The sequence below is a fragment of the Papaver somniferum genome, chromosome 1, assembly GCF_003573695.1.
Source record: "Papaver somniferum cultivar HN1 chromosome 1, ASM357369v1, whole genome shotgun sequence".
Classification (NCBI taxonomy): Eukaryota; Viridiplantae; Streptophyta; class Magnoliopsida; order Ranunculales; family Papaveraceae; genus Papaver; species Papaver somniferum.
Genome location: NC_039358.1, coordinates 44083596 through 44105981, shown reverse-complemented (window position 1 = coordinate 44105981; position 22386 = coordinate 44083596). Strand labels below are relative to the sequence as shown.

Sequence of the window (22386 nt, the reverse complement as noted above, 5' to 3'; positions counted from 1 at the left end):
ATGACCCCTCATCCAAGATGGTAGTATGGCTCAACTCTATTTTACATGATTATAAAGATATAGATACATAAGTTAGAAAACATTTCATTCTCTGTAACGAACAGCAGGATTCATGTATTTATATACTGCTTTATCTGTGATTAAGTCAGTTTTCCATCTTTCAATAATGCTACGTTTCCATCTTCACAACAAGGCTCCATATAGCTAGGCTGCTCACACCATACTACTAGGGATCAGAACAACTAATGTTTCTATTGGCAGTGAGGATTTTGCTATCTTTGTCTGAGAGGATTAGTGCACATATAAATAGCTGATACGCCCAGTTCACGCCTGCCATTACCAAACTGTATGTCTGCAAAAGCTGTATTTAGGTTCTTAGTATTGTTAATCCCGTAATTTCTTGTTATTAGTTGCACTGACATATGCTTACGAACTCAGTGCTTAAGTTACACTTGCATTCATCTAACATTCTATATTCAGTTCCGAATATTGTTAGAGTGTATCTTGAGCATCTCTCCGTCTATATTCAGTTTTTCTTTTTGACTGTTTCTTTCTAAGGCCAAAGCACTTGAGAAAATTTTGCTTCATTAGAATGGTTATTGCATCTGGTTCTGCTTGGTTACCAGCAACCAATCAGGGGGAATACCACCCTCCTATGATTGGCTCAAACTGCAAACCATTGAAGGAAGTTGTCGCCAGCGGTTCTGTTAGGACAGATAGTGTGATTATTAAGTTTGTACCATCGTGATCGTGATGGTATTGTGTGAGCAATTGGCGGCAACTAGTCAAAAACTTGTAAACGTTAACAGCATAATCCCATCAGGCCATTCCCAATCCAAGTTGTTTGTTCCAAGCCGTTTGGGCCAAGTTCAATGTTGAAGACCTGAAGTTTCACAGCATGATCTCTTTCTACGGCCCAACTGGACAAAGTTTGTAGCAGTACTTTAAAAGCCTCGCATTTTTAGGGGCCACTCAAAAAGAATTAGGGGCCAAAATTTTATACCCAGCCAAGGACACTAGTTAAGGGATACTTTATAGGATATTGAAGTTACCTAAATGCCCTTCCAGTAATAAAACCTAAAAACTTAAAAACCTTTCATTTTCATTTCAAAATCAGTTTCACTTCTTTTTCTCCTCCTCTCCACTCGCGAATGTGGATGAAAAAAAATTCCCTCGTTGTTTACTTCAACTCATCGTCATCGTGAATCGTAAAATCAAAACATCGTCGATTCGTTTTTCAACGATGTCTACAAAAGATAAAATCCTAGGACCTAGAACTAAAAACGTTCCTCGCGGTATCGATCCAAATATTGGAATTCTCGCAAGAAATAAAGAAATTGTTGCTGAAAATGTCGAAGAATGCGAAGAACGCGATGAACAAGAAGCCGAGGATGTAATTGGCGGCGGCGAATGTGATAGTCAAACACTCCGGCAACTTCAAATGGCCCCAATTAGGTAAGATTTCGTCAATTTCTGGGTTTATATCGCTTTAAATCGACGAATCGCTAAAAAAATTCTAGGGTTTTCTGAATATTACCAGATTCGGGAGATATTTATGTCTCTTAAACTTCCGAATATAGTCGTTTTCTTCATTTCTGAAGAACATCGACAATATTTGGGAGATAGTTGTATAGGTTTACTCCCGAATACGTTAGGTCATTTCTTCTTGTAACTTTAGATGGACATATTCGGAGGTTAAGATTCATTTTTACTTCCGAATATATTGATGTTGGGACATAGTATTCGGATATTCATCTACTACCGAATATATATATACATGATGAAAAATTCTGAAAACTGTGATTTAGGCAAAATCCCATTTTGGGGCCGGTATTTATTCGGAAGAAAAAATATTGTCTTATACTTCCGATTATACAAGATGAAAATGTTATAGTTTATGAACTCCAATTGATGAATATCTAGCACATATATTTACTTATCTTCCGATTGTTTTGTATTCGAGAAACAAATATATATTCTTACTTCCGAATGTATACATTCGGCTGTTATTTGTGTACTTTGTCTTCTGATTGTTTAGTTTGTAAACATTGTTCCTTTTTTTTTGTTTAGACAAAATCGAGCTAAGCAAGCCCCAAAAACAGGCGACTTGGGGCATGTCAAGAAGGGAGTAAGAAAGTGATAGCTAGTGCTAGGATAGAAAGGAGTGCCAAGGTTAATTCAAGTGCTCAACAAAATGTAGAACCACAAGGCAGTGAACAAGGTGTGCAACCAAGTGCTCAACAAGCCACTCAACAAGATGTAGAACCAACTGGTCCACAAGGCAGTGAACAAGCTGTGCAACCAAGTGATCAACAAGCCACTCAACAAGGTGTAGAAGCAACTGGTCCACAAGTTACATCCCACCATGAAATTGAACCAATTGAACCAGTGCCAACAGTACAAGAAGAAGGTCAACCAAGTGGTACCCAAAAAGCCAAAAAAAACAACAAAGGAGAAGCAGGTGAAAAAAAAGGATATTGCTAAGAAAGGCAAACATCTTGTCCCTGAGCATTTGAAGGTGAAGAATACTCCAGTGGGCAAAATCCTTGGGCTACCAGCGGATGGAGGAAAATTTCTATTTGGATACAAAGACTCTTGGGCCAAAGACATATACGAAACCGAGGTAATAATAATCGTATCATATTTGTTCTATCGTAATAGTTGTCTTAAGAGTTTTTGTATTTACTTTAAACATTTTTCGTGTGTTTAATAGTATCATCAAGATGAGGTTCGTCTACTCAAACCCACCGCCGCACCAACAAAAATGCTTGATTGGCCTTTATCCGGTGAATGTGAAAGGTTCAAGACTATTATAGCCAACTCGGGGTTAGCTGCTTCTGCCGAGAATTCATATTTGGAACATGATCGTGTGGCTATATCTGCATTCGTGGAGAGAATGTATCCTGAGACCGACACCTTTCATATGCAGTTTGGGGAGATGGCGATTACCCCTGATGATGTTCTGCAGATTCTTAACCTCCCTGACCAAGGAACAACTGTGAAGTTGAACTACACAAAGCAATTATCTTGGGAACAACTTTATGCTCTAACTAGAAAGTGCTTAGGTTGGGATGAAGAAACATCAAGACAAGAGTTCATGAGGCATGCAAGTTACAGAACTAGACAGATAAACATTAGCGTTTTGATGGATATGTAATGAGGCACCTTGGATAAAGAAAAGAAATGAACGTTAACCCATGAGCAAGTGAACCACGCTGCCACCGCATATCTCCTTTGTGTATTGGGATGCGTCATTTTCCCCAATACTTCTGGCAGCCATATCGATGACAACCTTATACAACTTTTGGATCCTCTCCATGAAGTCGGTGACTATTCTTGGGGAACGACATGCCTAGCATTCTTGATGGAAGAGTTGAAAAAGGAGTCGAGGCGAGGAACTAGCCAAGTTGCCGGGAACGTGGCTCTATTGCAGGTTTTTTTTTATATCTATCAGTCCATCTATAGTAGTTATTCGGTAGACAGTACATATGATGCATATTCTAAACTCTAAATGATGCATATTCGGTAGGAATAACATATTTTTAGCTCCCGAATATAGTTTATTCGGAAACAAATAACTTAGTTTTTTTGCCGATTATTTATAATCGTTACTTAATGTTGAGAATTTATTACCGAATATATATGCCAAAAAAATAAAGTTTATTGAACTCTAAATGATGCATATTCGGTAGGAATAACATATTTTTAACTACCGAATATAATTTATTCGGAAACAAATAACTTAGTTTTATTTCCGATTATTTATAATCGTTACTCAATGTTGAAAATTTATTACCGAATATATAGGCTAAAAAAAAAAGTTTACTGAACTCTAAATGATGCATATTCGGTAGGAATATGCGTATTTTTTGGTACCGAATATATTTTATTCGGGAAAAAATAACTTAGTTTTATTTACGATTATTTATAATCGTTACTTAATGTTCAGAATTTATTACCGAATATATAGGACAAAGAACTTGAGTTTACTGAACTCCAAATGATTTATATTCGGTGATTTCTATATATAGTTATCCTCCGAATATGTTGTATTCGTTGATCACTTACTTCCGAATATGTGTATTCGGTTTCAATTTATGTACTTTTACTTCTGATTGTTTAGAATCCATTTCCTAATACTTGTTTTCTTATCTATAAAGGCATGGATCTATGGCCACTTCCCCATCCTGAACTTTGCCGGAGAGAACCCGGAGTGGCACAAAGGTAATCCTAGAGGAACAAAATATATCTTCTAAGACAACCGTTCTCATTCAAAAGAGAAACAACTGGTTCGCATGAGGGAGATTTTGGACCAAATGAAGGCCTCAGACGTATGCTTTGATCCATACAAGGAAGATCGATCTAAAGGGCATATAAGAGTTCCGTCGGACTTGTCCCTTTATTTTGGACCGTTGTGGCACCCCACAGGATATGTGATGTACAACCCCTCTAGAGTGATGCGACAACTCGGGTATATACAACATCAACCAATGGATGAGATGGGGATTACTACAAATTGGCGTTGGAAAAATGTTCTTCTAGTGGTGACAATCTCACGATAGTTCACTCAGGCCCACCTACTGTTCTTGATAACTGGGATAAGAGGTTTGCGTTCATTATCAACACTGGTAGGCCTGTCACCCGAGGTGATGAAACTTCTCCAGGCTATATGAGTTGGTATAGGAACATATCCCATCCTTTGGTTATCCGTGAAGTTAAATCAAAGACTACTTCGGCGGGGTCCAGTTATAATTGTATCATTAAAGACAAACCAAATGGTTATGATAGACTGGTACGTATTCTTAAAACATTTTTCATTTTATATCATGGCTATAAATCTTATGTAATATCCCATAACCATGTTATGTCATTATGTATAAAAACAGGTGAACAAGTTCAAGTGTGTTTCCAAAATGTTAACTGCATGCATGAGGAGAGGAGATCCTGTGCCGGTTGAGAAGATAAAAGAGGCTAGAGACGCAGTGGATAATATGGATAATGAAGATTATGCAGTTCAGTTTGGGGAGAAAAAAAGGCACGAAGAAGAATCAGCCCAAGAAGGCAATATCAAAGAAGGGTAAAAGAAGTCGAGCTTCATCGAGCGCTGAAGGTGCTCCAAATGTAGGTGTTCCAAATGAAGGTGCTTTAACTCGTGGTCGTGTAGGACTTGGAGGTAGTCACGGTCGTAAAGTCCAGAAGTCTAGATAGATGACAATGAATTGTGTTGTGTTGGATTATGTCGTTTCATAGTATTTATAGTTTGTGTTGGATTATGTAGTTTTTAAGGTTTGGATCGGATTTTAAGTTCTTAAATCACGTTATGGTTTGTGAATGGTTAGTTTCATGGAATATGAATGGTTTATGAATCTCACACTCATTTGCAAGTTGCTCAAATATAACATTATGGCAGTGTTGGATTTTTTGGCCACTCCATATTCGGAGTTTTGGGAGACTTGGTTTTCTTCCGATTATTACAAGTTCCAAATTTGAAGATTTTTCAAGTTTTTTAAAATTCTGAATTTTGGGCCACTATATATTCGGAAGACAAAATTTTTGAATGATTACCGAATATAGTAGTTAACCATTTCGAAATTTCAAGGCTGATGGTCGTGCCAAAATGCCAAATCCTCAGCATTATGGCAAGTTTGTATTTTTTGGCCACTCCATATTCAGAGGTTTGGGAGACTTGTTTTTCTTCCGGTTATGGAAAGTTTCAAATTTGAAGATTTTCAAGTTTTTCAAAATTCTGAATTTTGGGCAACTATATATTCGGAAGACAAAAAATTTGAATGATTTCCGAATATAGTAGTTAACCATTTCAAAATTCCAATGCTTATGGTCGTTCCAAAATGCCAAAACCTCAGCATTATGGAACGTTTGAACTAATCACAAGTCATTGTAAAAGAATTGTCGAAGCATAATCGTAATATTAAATTAAGATTTTCAAAATTTTAACAACAATCGGGCGTAACTGTGCTATGTAATCTACCGAATATGTCAACATTTTCAAAATCGTATCATAGTTTGTTTAAATTCGGTACTTAATATGTTAATTAATCAATCGATTATACTCCAACGGATATATATTTTTTTTTAAATAGCCGTGCATCGAAATACAAACTCAACCGGTAGAAAGGAAATAAACTGGTCTACCGAATATTGTTATTGAAGAAAACTAAAGTCTCTGAGTACAAAAATGCATATATTCGGAAATCAAGGAAAAACTCTAGGTCTCCGATTACCATATTCGGAAATTAAAAGTATAAAACTATCTACCGAATGTGGTTCATTATTGTTTACGCAATGTACGACATATCCGTACACTCGTGTTACACCTGTACTCAACGGCCAAATTTTCAAAATTTTCAAAAAGAAAACAATCGTTGGGACTCTCATCTATATAAGGAGGTTAACCTATTCTCATTGTTTCGCCAAACTACACAAATCAAGTCTTGTGAGTGTTACAAGAAGATCTTCCATTGTCTACTATTTCTAATTCATTCTATATCTCATATTACAACCATGACAACTTTTGACGCAGCCGAAGATTTGGCCATTGTCAAAACATGGTATCAAGAAACAAGACGTGAAGATGTCATAACCGGAAGGTTAACACCGAAAATATTTTGGGGGAGAGTGTATAGACAATTTATGCGAGAATATGGAAATCCAAAGCAAAGATCCCTCCAACAAGTTCATGATCGTTTCCGGCTTATCCATAAAGGGGTAAATGATTACATATCGATTCAAAAGAGGATTTTTAACACTAGCCACTTAAGCTTGTCGATCCAACAATATTTAAGTATTTGCATAATTCTTTTACAAAACACCGGGTGGCTATATCTTATTACTAAACTATACGAACTTAGCATTCTTTTGTATTTGTTGGTTTATGTAGGAGGCACTCGCAAAAAGACACTACTTAGAGGAACAAGGAGAAGAATTCATGTATGATGGAAGCTATGAATTCTTGAAGGCCGCGTCCACAGTATAAAGTTTGGCACAAGTTGGACACATTCGAAAGTTACTGTCTGATATTATATACCGATTCTGTGAACAATTCCTTAAATTATTGTCTGATATTTGCTATAATCGGAAGTTAGTAAGTTATGTAGTCTACCGATTCTGAGAATTTTTTCAAAGTTTGATCTCATTATAGTAAGGTGATAATCGGAAATTAGTCTATTATTTAAATTCCCGATTATGGGAGTGTTCCAATTTCTTCAGGTTCTGAGTTCGAAATAACATTATATTCGGAAGACAAAACTATAACATTACCCACCGATTATAGAATTCGGAAGAAAAAACTATAACATTATCCGCCGATTAGTATATTCGGAAGACAACCCTATAACATTATCCACCGATTATATCATATATCTTCACAAGATTTTTCTAAAAAACTTGTACAAAAAAGCCGGTTCAAATTACATCTTTCAAAAGTAACGAGAATTCATCTTCATCATCCGAGGGAACCAATTCGAGTAGGCCTTCCGAAAAGTTGACCTTCATAACGCGATCCCAGTCCAACATGTTGCTCTCATATTGTTTCAACCAATCCTTACAATTATTTGTTGGGAAGTAATCCGTCCAACCACCCAACGGAGGTAATGGGCAATCTCTCTTTACTCTTAAACCGATAAAATGCATCTCATTCACAAATGCCATAACAATTCTTTTGTATTTAACCGATTCATCGCAAACCGTCGGTGTAAATGTAAAAGAATGTCCATACTTAGGAGGAACAAAGAAATGTACCACGCAATTCAAAACGTCCTCTAAGAGATATCCACATTTAGCCATTGTCATCCAATACTTTGATCTGATTGTCTTCAATCCCTTTCGGCATTTTACACGCGTAACTAAGTCTTTGACCTCTAGTTCTTTGTCGTGTCTATCCCCATATAGAAATCCTTGTCCTTTATTAATTGTACCGCCATCTTAGTTCTTAAATATTTCCATTGGGTGACATCTTCGTTGAGCGACTCGTCAAAGTGACCAATTTGTTTTGTAGCGACGTGAAACCCACAATTGCCTTCCCCATCAACCTCGTATGTGGACAAAACAAATGGAACAATGATTGGAGGGAGCTGTTTCATATACTCTTCTATAATTGTATACGATGATCATGTTGGTATTCCATGAAAATCCCTAGGACAACGAAGAGTACCAGACTTCTCCTTTATAGTCATCATTTCCGTTAGTCGTGTTTGTTGCGAGTCGCTCATTTAATCAACAACAATAGAGCTAGATTGGGTCTCCACTAACACAACTTCTTCCACCACCTCGGATTGACTTGCTTGAGAAGGCTCCGTAGAGACCTTTGATTTCACTTTTCGTGCGGTTGGTCCACGTTGATCCTTTCTTGGACGACCTCTTTTCTTAGGTTCCGGATCATCTTGAAATTCGGCTTCCGAACGCTCGTGCCTAGACAATATTCTTTTATTAGACAAATACTCCTTCAACTCTTTCCTTTGGATGGTTCTCGACACTTCGGTGTTGGGCCTACTGGCCCCCTTTTTCTTAATAGTTTCATCAACCTCCCATAAACAAGGGTAAAGGGCTTCCTCCAAATTGTGCATCAATATTTGCTTTTTGGTGCCATTTGTTGTAGCATAACGCTCGGCTATTTGTGCACACAATTCTGACTCAAGGAAAGACGGACCATCAACTACGGGGGTGCTTGGAGTGAAATTTAATTGCTTCCAAAATGGATGAATATCATTGATGTCAATCACTTCAACATACCTACCCATCTTATGACGACACGGGAGTCCAATACCTATCATATCCTTGCAAACACAAACGGTATTCTCGTCATCGTAAGCTTTATAAAGCTTCAATTGTTTCATCATGTGATTTATTTCCCATCTTGACACTTTATGAACAATGCCCCTTAGAAGCAATTTTTCGTTATCATGTTCCATTGGGAATTGGGGTACACTAAATTGCATACATTTCCTAATATTTACGAGATCACGATTGGTGTATTCATGGATTGCCTCTTGGATCGACACAACTCCATTTTGACTACCAAGTAGTATTTTCTTTAATCGGCCATGAGACCCCTCCGTAATGCTTGTTGCCTCGTTCTTGAAGTTACGATATTCATATGTCCATGCAAACACAAACCTCTCCTTAAGCGGTAACCATTGTGTTTTACAATATTCAACGGGTTTTGGGTAGTTCGTGCCATATTCATCCTCAAATTGTTTCAAGTTAGATTCGTAAATTTCCTCGGTCATCGACCAAACGATCTTGTCCCATGCTTTCATGAACATATTCCAAATCATTCCATCCTCCTTCCATTTTTCATCAAATAACCTCTTCTCTTCCTCTCGTTCTTCCACAGTTAATTTACTAATGCGCTCATCCTCTTCCTTTGACCTCTTGGTACCCTTCCTTGGTTTTTTTATCTTGGAAATGATGATGGAAATTGGATTTGAGGTTGCATTGAATGTGCCACGTACATTGCAAGTTTCGGGATTCCGGAAACACTACCCCTATTGCATGCATTAAGGCTTGATCGTTATCCGTTACAATAACCCTTGAAAAATTATCACCGTTATAAATGGACCTCAACGTCTCCAACATCCAAATGAAACTCATGTTGTTCTCATGATCCATTAAACCCCATGCAATCGTAAACGTGTTTTTGTTCGAAGTGTGGCAAGCAATGTTCAACAATGGCATGTTATATTTATTTGTCTTGTAAGTGGTATCTATCAACAAAATTTGATGAAAGCATTGAGCCAATTGGATCATTTCGAGATGTGCCAAGAAAATACGAACCACTTTACCATCATTTTCTTACCTTCTCAACGTGTAGTCGTGTAACTCCGCTAACCACTCTGATTGTTGCATGACCGATCTACCATCCCATTCCGTCCTTTTGATCGTAGCTAGGGCCGCCTTAATTGTATACAAAGAAGACAAGTTGTCGGGGTCGTCCGCCTTTATTTTACTTAAGATCGCACTCGGTTGTTGGATCCGCATAGACTTCACTGTCTCCATTTCTTTTGGTTTTAGCTTGGAAACCATTACATGTCCAATTAGAGTATCCAGATCATCGTGGTTTTCACAACCATTATCAATTTTAAACATTTTCCACTATTTACCTTCCTTACCTTCGGGCTTATAGAAGACAATCTTAAACGAGCATCCTATTTTCTTTGAATTGCTTTGGTATTTCCTCTGCGTCTTCCTTACGTACTTACTGTTCTTTCCCGCGTGCGTCTTTCGATCCCCACCTCGCTCACAAATCATTTCAAACCGAGTGTCACCCACATGATTGTTTTGAACTACAACGCACATGTTCTCTTTTACCTTGTTCATAAGCCAATCCTTTGCCTCCTCCTTACTTCCAAATGACTACACACGCATATAACAAAACAAATATCATAAATATAAGCATTTAACATACATATTTGAATAAATAAATAAATAATAGTAATGAACAAACCAAATCATTTGCATAGCATAGGGAAGTATCGGGCCTCAAATAGAAATCATCAACAACCGCTACAACGGCCTGCAAAATGAAGCAATATGCTTAGTATAATAATCGGAAGACATCAGTAAGTTTTCCAACCTATTATCAAATAATCGGGTGAATATTGTGTTCCCTCAACTACCGAATTCAATAAAAATAGTTAGACAGTCTCCTGAGTACAAAAAAAATCATAATCGGATGATATAAATATGGTAAAACTGCCGAGCCGAATAAAAAATTTCGGAAGATAAAGTAATTAATATTCCTCCGTTTTTCAAAGAACAAAATTTTTTACAAGTTCGCGAAAATTTTATTTTGGGGACATTCGGTAGACAATGTACTCTATATAACTGCCGAATGTAGATATTTTTTCAAAGAAGAATTACAATTTTTACAAGTTTGGGAAAATTTTATTTTGGGGCCATTCGGTAGAATATACTCTATATATCAACTGAATGTATATATTTGGTACTTAGTACGTTGTATTCGGTAGATATGTAGATACATTATCTACCGATTCTGGGTAGTTCATGGCATTCAATGCATGCATTAGTCAGGTTTTCTTGTTTACAAACGCATATAAACACATTCAAAGTGGGTATTTGAGTTTCTTAACACAATACATGTATGTTTGATGCATCATTAGTTCTATCTCGGATGATTCTCCGTTTTCTTCCATGAAAGCGTCGTTTAAGGTTTCCTCTCCACAAAAGTTTGGATCATTCAACATATATCCCAAATCGTCTTCTCAAAATGGTCGCGAAACTTCAACATTATGTTCTTCACGATGATTCTCAGATTCTTCTTCGTATCCATCCATTTTTGTTGATTATTAAAAAAAAAAAGGGTTTTCCCCCTTTTCCTTCTTCTTCTTCTCTATAACTCAAAAATGACAACAAATGAAAACAATGAAACAAATTGCATCCAAATACTACACTGACCACAATCGGAAGTAAAATTATTATGTTATCTACCGAATGCATTCGCTAGATAAAAAACTTCTAATATCTACTGAATATGTAAGGGTAATTTTGCCATTACGATTTACTCAAGATAAGGGCTAGCTTCAATTTACGTTTGAGTGACCCTATTTTATTTTATTGTTGGCCCCTAATTCTTTTTGAGTGTCCCCTCAAAACACGAGATTTAAAAGGTTTCCGAAGTTTTTTATTTTTCTTCCTTTTTCTTTCATTGTAATTTTCTTTTGATCTATAAAGTTTTATTTTCTTGATAAATAAAGAATCTGCTGCGGATCAGTTTCAAATTCAGATATCATCACCGGATACTTACCGTACTCGGAAAATCATTTTAATAGTATTAAACATTTGTACCAAAAAAATCAGGCCGGGCTTAATAGTACCTCAGTCAAGACATTCCAAAAAAATCATTTTAGTAGTGTCGATACTCAGTGTTGCCACTGACAATGTATTTAACAAAGAAAAACCAACACATGGTGGTACACAAACGAAGATTCGATACTATCGAAGTACACCACTCAGTACAAAATTCCAAACCACCATTCATTCTCTGGCTGCTAGTCAAAAACCCACAGTAATTTGAAACTTCCCACTTCCTAAATACTTGGTTCTCTCCCTCTAGTCCCAAAACCACTGCACCCCTGGTTTCTTACTTGCTTCAAATTCCTTCAAATGCCCTCACCTGACCAACATTTCCTACAAAACAATAAGGTTAATTCAGTCATTTTTAAAATCTACCACGGTATAAAATTAACCCCAAATCCTGTTGTATTTCTCCATTACCACTCTAATTAAGCAGCAGCTTTTGAGAAGTATTAGGAGTCTTAAACCATGCAATCCACACTCATCACTCCCTTTTCACAAAACATAGCTTCATTACCATTTCAGGGCCGGAATTCCACACAAAAAATCAAATTCCGGCAAAATGCAATCTCCGCAGTCGCAGTTTCAGCACCAGCACGGCGGCCACCACCGGTTACTCATTCAATGCCACCAGAAAAAGTTGAAGTCTTCAAATCACTAGAAGGATGGGCAAAAACATCAATCCTACCATTTCTGAAGCCGGTAGAGCAATGCTGGCAACCATCTGATTTCTTACCTGACCCGACTGACCGCACCGATGCATTTTTCGACGAAGTACGGTCATTACGTGCACGGACGGATGAATTGCCTGATGATTACTTTGTGGTATTGGTCGGAGATATGATTACGGAAGACGCATTGCCGACGTATCAGACCATGATTAATACACTTGACGGGGTTAAAGATGAGACTGGTGCAAGTGCAGGACCATGGGCTGTGTGGACTAGAGCTTGGACTGCCGAAGAAAATCGGCATGGTGATTTGCTCAAAACGTATTTGTATTTGTCAGGCCGAGTCGATATGCATAAGATTGAACGTACTGTACAGTTCCTCATCGGCGCCGGCATGGTGAGTTTCGGCAACACTATTCGAATTCTTATTAGTTTCAATTGAGAAATTTATTCCAATTTGAGAATCGGATTTTTTTTTTTGAAATGCAGGATCCAGGGACGGAAAACAATCCATATCTGGGATATGTGTACACATCCTTTCAAGAACGTGCGACATTCATATCACACGGCAACACTGCGCGTATGGCGAAAGAAGGAGGCGACCAAATACTTGCACGAATATGCGGTACAATTGCAGCTGACGAGAAACGTCACGAGAATGCGTACTCGAAAATCGTCGAAAAGCTATTAGAACTTGATCCAAATGGAGCAATGTTAGCTATAGCTGACATGATGAGGAAAAAGATTACAATGCCGGCACATTTGATGTACGACGGGCAAGATCCTAAACTTTTCGAACATTTCGCAGCTGTTGCGCAAAGACTCGGTGTGTACACAGCACAGGATTACGCTGATATACTGGAGTTTCTAGTGGGGAGATGGAAATTAGAGAAAATTGAAGGCGGGTTGAGCAGTGACGGAAGAGAAGCGCAGGATTTCGTTTGCGGATTGGCGCCTCGGATTCGGAAATTGCAAGAGCGAGCTGATGAGAGGGCTAAATCAATGAAGAAGGCTGGTCAGCATTGTGCAAAGTTTAGCTGGGTTTTTAACAAAGAAATTGCCTTGTTGTAGAAGAATGTTTTTAGTCCGTAATCTGTTTGATATGTCCTTGTAAGACCCTTTTCTTCAGCAGCTAATAAAAACAGTAGTTTGCATTCTACGAGGTGATCACATTGACTCTTAGAATTTGGTTTATTTTTACTAATTAATCTTCTCTTAATCTCAGTTTGAGTACTGTGTATTACTAATTACTTGATCTAGACAGTCAAATTACTTGGCTTCTCTTGGTTATGGTTGGTAGCAGTTGTGAAACCCTTGAAAGTTACATAAGAAATTTTTTCATAAGTTATCCCATTAGTCTATCATTATAGTTACTGCATTCAACAGAAATCACATAACTGTAAAAGTTCTCGAAAACGGGTGAAATGAGCACGTAAGAGTTTAGCTTGGATTTCCCAATTACTTGGTGAGTAACATGGGTTTGGATTTTTGGTTTAGTGGATTCTATACAAGCTCTGCAGACTACAATTTCTAGCTAAGTTATGTCATTTTTAGGGGGCTTTTTTTAATCTTTAACATTAGTATCAATTGATCCGTTGTTTTTTTTCGTACTCCTGAGTTTGTTCGGTTTATGTTAATTGATCTACACACTCAAATACTTGGTCTTTCTTGGTTATGCCTTCATAGCAGCTACAAGACCCTTGCAGTTTTGAAGAAATAAGCTATTTTCATTACTTATTCCCTTTGTCCATACTGCACCAACGCTAATCATGTTACTGTTTCTGTCTGCCTTGATTAACTGAGATATCTAATTGTAGGTAAGAGCTCCTTTAAGCATATGAAGCAAACCACGTGTCCACTTAGTAAATTGACTATGAAAATGTATATATCGTACCAGAATTGTACAACACTGCTTCTTGAAAGATGATGCCCATTTTGTATTCCCAAAACAATGAACACCTTCAGTTATGTCTTGTCTTTTTACAAAAGACTGAAATGACATTGAACATTGTAGATATGCTGTAAGTATAGAGTGTTGAATCCATTATTTTGGAAACTTTGCAATCTTCTCTTCACAATCTAGGTGGACATCACTGTCCCGTAGAATCCTCTTGGATCACAGGCACATACACCATACTTTTCCAATGAATATGTACATGACTCGATTGATCTTTAGTGAAGCACCTAATTGCTTTTTCTTTTTCTATTTTTGTTTTGGCAGGAAAACAGTATGTATCTCAAGGCGGAATTGTCATGGACCGTAGTGGTGCCTGCCGAGCAGGTGTATGGTGAACGGCTGCTTCTCCAAAGATCTATAATGTTGCAATTGTTCGAGGACTTCTCAAACCGCAAAGGTAATTCGGACTACGGGTATTTTTTGGCTCCTACTATCTTGGAACGCATAGGGGACGGAAAGATCAGGCAGGATTCGGGCGACGTTCTCTTCCCTGTTGTTTTCAACTGTATCACCTTCAAACCCTTCAAGGGAGAGATTCTGTGTGGCGTGGTAAACAGGGTCGTGAAATATGGGGTTTTCCTAAGCTGTGGGTTTTTATTTCAGTTAGAAAGATGGGAGATTATCACCACTTTCATGGAGAGAAGCAAGTTTTCCAGAATGACAAGGACTCCAAGATAGAGATGGGTGTGCAAGTTCGTTTCAAGGTCCTTGTTGGGAAGTGGATTGAAACGGAAAGTCAATATCATGTCTTGGGAACCTTGGAAGGTGATTATCTGGGACCTATCTTCAGAGGTGAAAGCAAATTTTGAAGGTGCTCGCATTCTCCCTCCCTGATAGATATGTGTGTATTTTTCTTTTTCATTTTGTGTTTGGTAGGGGGGGTAAATGAACAGCACTAACAGCTTCATCACCAGCATGGACGGACGGATAAATGGATGTAAATGGGGTAGAAAAACTTACAATTACTGTTCTCAGGAAGTATCGTGGTAGATGTTATAACAATGTCGGACACATTTTATATTTTGGAATGCAATATATCTGTCCAGTAATTACTTGTTGAAATTGATTAGAAGTATGCCTGCTTTTCTTTAGGAACAGAGTTTAGGATCTTCGAGTCAATTGAATTCTGAGGAAGAGGCTAAAGGGTGTCACTGGATGCCCTGGATTTTCTTTGGTTGATAAGGATTAAGATTAAAATGGAGATGAGAATTGGCCGAGTATAGAAAATTGGCTCTGCAATTTCACTTGAGTAAAAACAAGTAGAAGAGTTCTAGTCCTACAGCTTCTCTCTCAGTATTAGCGACTTTGCGATGTCGTTGTTCATACCATTAGTGGAGGGGAGAAAGTGTCCTGCACCTGCTAATCTGTGGTACTGAGTCTACAGAAGCTTTCTGAAATATAGTGTTGCAGAAGAAATTGTACAAGTAAATGTTGATCTCCATGCCATAGGTGGAATGTAGCTTCATTGTTACTGAAGGGGTTCTCAAGATTCCATAGTATCATGTACTGCCCAGCAATCTGAAATTGTTCAATGACTTGGGACATGGATTGACCAAAAATTGAACCATGTTGTTAAATTCAGCTGAGTTGTTGCCAGTTCTTGCAAAATACTAGTGTACTGGGAATGATTTTTGGTTGCTTTAACCAGTTTGTGTAACACTTCTCAGATTAGAACTTTGTTCCTTTTGAGGTTGGGTATAAATGTGGGTTCTGGCATTATGGAGCAGAGCAAATTCAATTCCGGCGACGATGAAGGGCCGAGTTAACAAAAAGCCGAATTAACAAAAAGAAAAAGGAAAAAGAGAAGGTTAATGAAAGTATCAAATATCAGTTCTCCTTATTTATAAAACAAGAAAGAAAATTCACCAAGTGGAATTCTTTTACTCCTATTTCCCACGCCAGGCACAAAAATTTAACAACTCTTCAAATCACAACATAGGTTTTATTAATCTCTACTTCCAGAATTCAGAACCAGTGACATGCCCGGCCATAAAAAGGGTGACTGTGGATCACTACATACGGATAATGCACCTGAGACCTTCTCCTTTCAACATGAGATCGAAAGCTTTGTTGATGTCCGCGAAGGGAACTTCATGGGTAATGAATTTCTCTAGTTCAAGTTCCTACAAAAACAATGGATTCGTAATCAAATAGAAGACAGGATTATACAACGTAACTATGTGGCTATAATAATTGTAATCTGGCAAATGGTGATGAAAATTAAGCTTATATTTACCTTGTTCATGTACATTTCCACGACTGAAGGAAGATCTGACCGTGGCTTGTAGTTTCCGAAGAAGGTACCTTTGAGAGTTCTCTCATTCAATAGTTTCATTGGGTGAGTTTTGAATGCGTCATCCTTGTTTGGCACACCGACAAGTACTGCAACACCCCAGCCCTATCCACGACATAACAAGTATATAAGTTAAACAATTTCGTGGACATTGCGAGTCATAAAACACTAGGTGCTATAACTGGGAGCATGCCTTGATGTTTTATGAAGATGTGCAACATTCAGAACATACATGTGAACAATACCAAAACATACCAGCAAAAAACAATTTTGAGACACAATTAAGCACATACATCATGAACGCATTCAAATGCAGAGATCATGGCTTGGATACTCCCAGTACACTCAATGCTGCGGTCTACCCCTCCATCAGTCATATCAGCAATCACCTATTCATCAAACCGAGAACAATCAAACACTAATGGCAAAGAAACAAAAGGCCTAGCTGGTTTGTTAGTTCTACGAGTTACGGTGAGCAAACCTCTTGAACTGGTTTGCTGTGGTCCTTTGGATTAATGAACTCCGTACACCCAAATTTCTTCGCTGATAAAGGTAAAATTGCAGTTTAGGTCATGCATATATGCCATTGAAAAACAAAGGAATTGCAACATAACATTGATAAATCGATTAAGTAACTTTGCTTGTTTCACCTTCATTGAATCTACTAGCATTCAGATCTACTCCGATAATCCTCGAAGCCCCGGATATTCTAGCCCCTTCACAAGCCTAATCAAGTACATACTCTATTAGGTGCAGTGTATAACGAAATCGGATCAAACCAATAACAACAATTCAAGAATTTTCAAAATAACCACAAAAAAGTGAGCAAATTGCTTACACCAAGGCCAACAGCGCCCAATCCGAAAACAGCAACAGTCGAACCTTTTTTTGGCTTGGCTACATTCAGAGCAGCACCAAGACCTGGATAACACAAATACACCAAAAATTCAATAACCACCATTTAGGGGAAGCAAAATCAGTGATGCAAAATGAAGAAAGAAAAACCATGGAATCAAATCCTAACCTGTAGAGACCCCACAGCTAAGAATACAGACTTTGTCCAGAGGAGCTTCAGGATTGATTTTAGCAACACATCCAACATGACAGACAGTGTATTCACTAAAAGTTGAGCAACCAACAAAATTGTAAATCGGTTTTCCATTGATTGAAAACCTTGATTTTCCATCATTCAACATTACACCTCTGTCAGTGTTGATTCTAAGCAGATCACACATATTGCTCTCTTCTGATTTGCAGTGCCGACATTCCTTACATTCTCCGGTGAATACCGGAAGTACTTGATCTCCTGGTTGCATATCTGTCACACCTTTACCAACACTTTCAACAATCCTGAAATACCCAAAATACAAAATTTCAAACTCAATTAGAATCAAAAACCATAAACCCCAAATGTGTAGTAGAAAACTTTAAAGTTGTAGATTTTACATACCCTCCTGCTTCATGACCGAAAATCCGAGGAAAAACTGGTGTTTGTCCCTGCAATAGTTTTTGGCCGGTAAATCAGAATGCCGGGTACGAAGTAAAAAAAATGTGATTTTTCTAAAATTGATGAAATTTTTAGTACCTTGGCTTCCCAGAAGTAGACATCAGTGTGACAGAGAGAAGTGAATAAAATCTTAATACGAACTTCCATATCTTGCGGCGGTGCAACTTCTACTTCTTCAATTACTAGTGGTTTCCCTGCTTCCCATGCAACAGCAGCTACAAAAACAAAACCAAGACTCCATTAATCATCAAGGAATTAAACAGCTAATATCAGTAACATTTTGCCAAAAATCCCTTCCTACAAGGAAAAACGGAGGAGCATAAAATAGAGTTTACCTTTGCATTTGATGACTTGACCAGTTGTGTTTGCCATTTGTTTGATTTTCTTTCTGGTTGATATCTTGATTGGTTCTGTTTATGATTTGATTAAACTTTCCTGTTATGGATGGAAATGTTGATCCTGTTGTTCTCATATTTATACTTAGCTAATGAATATGAGGATTAAGCAAAAGTAATCAAAACCAGACACTGTTTAGTAAAGCCGCCTTGAAATAGTTGTTTCTGGTATCCACTTTTGGTTTTTGTCTCTCGTTTTTTATTTGACACTTGTCCTGACTGTTTTTTGGTGGGTCGGGTAAGAAAACGGGGTACATACGGGCCGGAAAGAATGGCTTAGGTCCCGTTTCTAAGTTTAAAATCACCACTAGAAGTAGAAACAACAGAGTTTAAATCTATTTTTATGTTGAAATATTGACATAAATTACTAACAAGGCTGGAGATTTTATTCGGCAACACTGCTGCTTTCAAACTAACTGGCATTAGTCCAGCTGGCCAAGGATCGGGCTCCCGATTCAATGAGAGCTACTTTTTATACTGCTTCTCTACATAACAGGAAAATGTTATTATAGCAGCTAAGAATCAGGAACACGTAAGCCCCTATGAGATTCCATAACTTTAAGGATGTTTCCACAAAATTTGAAAAGAACTTGTAGAATGGCTGAATCAAGTAGAAAATAATTCGTCAGAAGCAAAAGTAATCCGCTTCACAAAATATTAGTAATTCTATTTTAAGAAATTATCTGAAATTATGTTTTCGAACTACTAACTCTTATCCACCTGGGAGACGTGGGCTGCAAAATATCTTTTTTGAGCTCACACTTTAACAAAAAAAACTATACTTTTGGAATTCGGAGTCAGACGATACGTAGTATCTGGCAAACACTTCGGCTTACGGAAGCACTCATGTTCTAGCATCTTCGTCACCGTCTCTTTATGTCGACGACTCTCACCAGTCCTATCAGAAAATAGTAATACTAGAAATCGTACAATTGATGGGACGGTGGTTTCAAAACCATTTGGAAAAGCAGTGGTTTTACAAAACCATTAAAAAATGTTTATCAAACTAAGTAAAATAGTCGTATAAAGCTTAAAGTAATCCAAAACAGGGGCTAAAACCATTTCATGTTTTGAATTGCGGATTGACCATTTATAATCATTAATAATGTACTTAATTAAGAAAATCAGACAGGCGATGAGAGTGTGAAACTGGGGATGACTGTCCTCGTGGTTCGGCTTATTCCTATGCACATGCCAAGTAGCTGGTTTTGTAACTTTAGTACCCATCATGGATACGAAAAAGTGCCAAACTATATGCCACCAATAGTAGTTAGGCATACACAATGGAGTCTCTAACGAACAGCAGAGTGTCCATCGCTAGATGGTCAAAACATTGCTCGTTGGTCATTCCAGCGCTAGCGATGGTCAAGCTGTCGCTCGCTGGAAACATCATCGCTCATCAGATCCTCATCGGCTATAATTCCCCCATCTATAAAAACCCAATTTTAAACTCATTTCAACTCACACCAAAAATTCTAAATCTATCTAGAATTTCTCAATCTCTCAATCTTCTTCAAATCTATAATAATCATACCTTCTCTACAATTCTTAATTTCTTGTAATATGGATTCACAATTTCAAAGTCAAGGCAAAGGTAAAAAAAACAGAGTCTGGGGTGCAAAATTACAACATCACAGAAGATGAATGCATTTGTCGCAATTATATTTATTTATTTTTACCCAGGATTGTGTAGATGGTGCTGAACAACATGGTAACACCATGTGGGAAAACATATGTCGTAAATATGAAGAACAAACCATGAATATCGATTCTCGCGATGTGAAAGGGTTGGAAGAATGCTTCATTGTAATCAAATAACTTAGCACTAAGGTCTACGTTGTCACACTCCTTGCCTTCCAAAGGTGCCTAGAGGGCGGGTCGCTTTCGAAAGTTGTCATCATATTTTGAAGGTGTTCAACAAACAAAATCCAGAATTATTAGCAGCTAATCAACAAGTACCTGAAAGGTCACCATACAATCTTCTCCCTTAAAACTAAATTCTTCACCATTTTCAACTGGTCCATCAAATTCTTCACCAGATACCCCAAGAAACCAAAATATCAACTTAGTTCTCAATAATGATGGTAAAAGAAAATTACTATGGAGAAATAATGCAAGACTGGCTAGAAAATTAGCTCAAGAAGGTGGAAGCTCCGATGAACTTAACATGGCGGAGTTTATGGAACATCAGAAGACCATCGAGAAGCAAAGAGTGGTTGATAGGAAATTTCAAAACAGGGAGAGCAAGAAAAGTTGTCTTTATCAAGAAAAAATTGTGAATGACTATGACAAGCATAACAATCTTCAAGCTGACACTTCAATTATGAACCCCCAGCAAAAACATGTGTGGCAAATCGAATTTGACAGGTGTTGATGGTGGTTTTTAGCTTAGGGTTAAAATCGTAAAACCATACATCTGACATGATGTCACTATGACCACTAGCGCATTTATTGAATCAATCAGCATGCCTACGTAAGAATTACCAGGGTACCTTTTTTTTATACATGTGTCATGTTCCACGGCAGAATCCTTAGTATTGACCGACATCATCTTCGTACATACCAAACCCTAATTCTCACGCCTCCGTGCCAAGGCATGCCAACCATTCCAGCCGCACCACCGTGCCAATGGCAAACCATGCCAGCCATGTCTCCGCGCCAAGGCATGCCAACCATGCCAGCTGCACCACCGTGCCAATGACAAACCATTCCAGCCACGTTTCCGCGCCAAGTCATACCAACCGTGCCAGCCGCACCATTATGCCAATGACATTCCATGTCAGCACAAAAACCGTGCCAAGGCATGCCAACCATGCCAGCCGCACCACTGTGCCAATGGAAAACCATGTCAGCCACATCTTCGCGCCAAGGCATGCCAACCATGCCTGTCGCACCACTGTGCCAATGGCAAACCATGCCAGCCACGTTTACCGCGCCAAGGCATGCCATCCATGCTGGCTGACCATGCACCAATGGCATGCCAAACCCTTAGCCCTAGCCATGCTGGACGCACCATGCGCCAATGGCATGCCAAACCCTTGGCCTTACCATGCCAAGCCGTCCAAACTCTTGGCCCCACCATGCCAAGCCAACCGAACTTTGCCTTGGCCCTACCATGCCAAGCCGTCCAAACCCTTGGCCCCACCATGCCAAGCCAACTGCACCTTGCCTTTGCCCTAGCCATGCTGGCCGCACCATGCGTCAATGGCATGCCAAACCCTTGTCCCTAGCCATGCTGGCCACACCATGCGCCAATGGCATGCCAAACCCTTGGCCCTAGCCATGATGGCCGCATCATGCGCCAATGGCATGCCAAACCCTTGGCCCTAGCCATGCCAAGCCGTCCAAACCCTTGGCCCCATTATGCCAATCCATCCGAACCATTCAACCTTGGACCCACTATGCCAAGCCATCCGCACCATTCTGCCTTGGCCCCACTATGCCAAGCCGTCCGCACCATTCTGCCTTGGCCCCACTATGCCAAACCGTCCGCACCATTCTGCCTTGGCTCCACTATGCCAAGTCGTTCGCACCATTCTGCCTTGGCCCCAGTATGCCAAGCCACCCGCACCATTCTGCCTTGGCCCGACTATGCCAAGTCGTCCGCACCATTCTGCCTTGGCCTCACTATGCCAAGCCGTTCGCACCATTCTGCCTTGGCCCCACCATGCCAAGCCATCCAAACCCTTGGCCCCACTATGCCAAGTCGTCCTCCATTTGCCTTGGCCCTA

At 38.8% G+C, this 22386-nt stretch overlaps 2 protein-coding genes and 1 pseudogene across 2 annotated transcripts; 2 read left to right on the top strand and 1 right to left on the bottom strand.

Moving 5' to 3' along the window:
- Positions 1–12260: 12260 nt before the first annotated feature.
- LOC113284614 (stearoyl-[acyl-carrier-protein] 9-desaturase 6, chloroplastic-like) lies at positions 12261–13662 on the top strand. Its single transcript, XM_026534127.1, has 2 exons — positions 12261–12900; positions 12993–13662. Exons 1-2 carry the CDS (start codon positions 12301–12303, stop codon positions 13572–13574), a joined length of 1182 nt encoding a protein of 393 aa, XP_026389912.1. The 5' UTR covers positions 12261–12300; the 3' UTR covers positions 13575–13662.
- A 1071-nt stretch (positions 13663–14733) lies between these two features.
- Positions 14734–15269, top strand: LOC113297222 (annotated as a pseudogene).
- Positions 15270–16238: 969 nt separating this feature from the next.
- On the bottom strand, positions 16239–18744 carry LOC113284587 (alcohol dehydrogenase 1-like). The gene is made up of 10 exons (XM_026534082.1): positions 18596–18744; positions 18339–18475; positions 18204–18250; positions 17778–18103; positions 17592–17674; positions 17404–17479; positions 17235–17296; positions 17047–17142; positions 16697–16858; positions 16239–16583 (listed from the first exon to the last, which is right to left on the bottom strand). The coding sequence occupies exons 1-10, from the start codon at positions 18630–18632 to the stop codon at positions 16473–16475; spliced, it is 1137 nt and encodes a 378-aa protein (XP_026389867.1). The 5' UTR covers positions 18633–18744; the 3' UTR covers positions 16239–16472.
- Positions 18745–22386: the final 3642 nt, after the last annotated feature.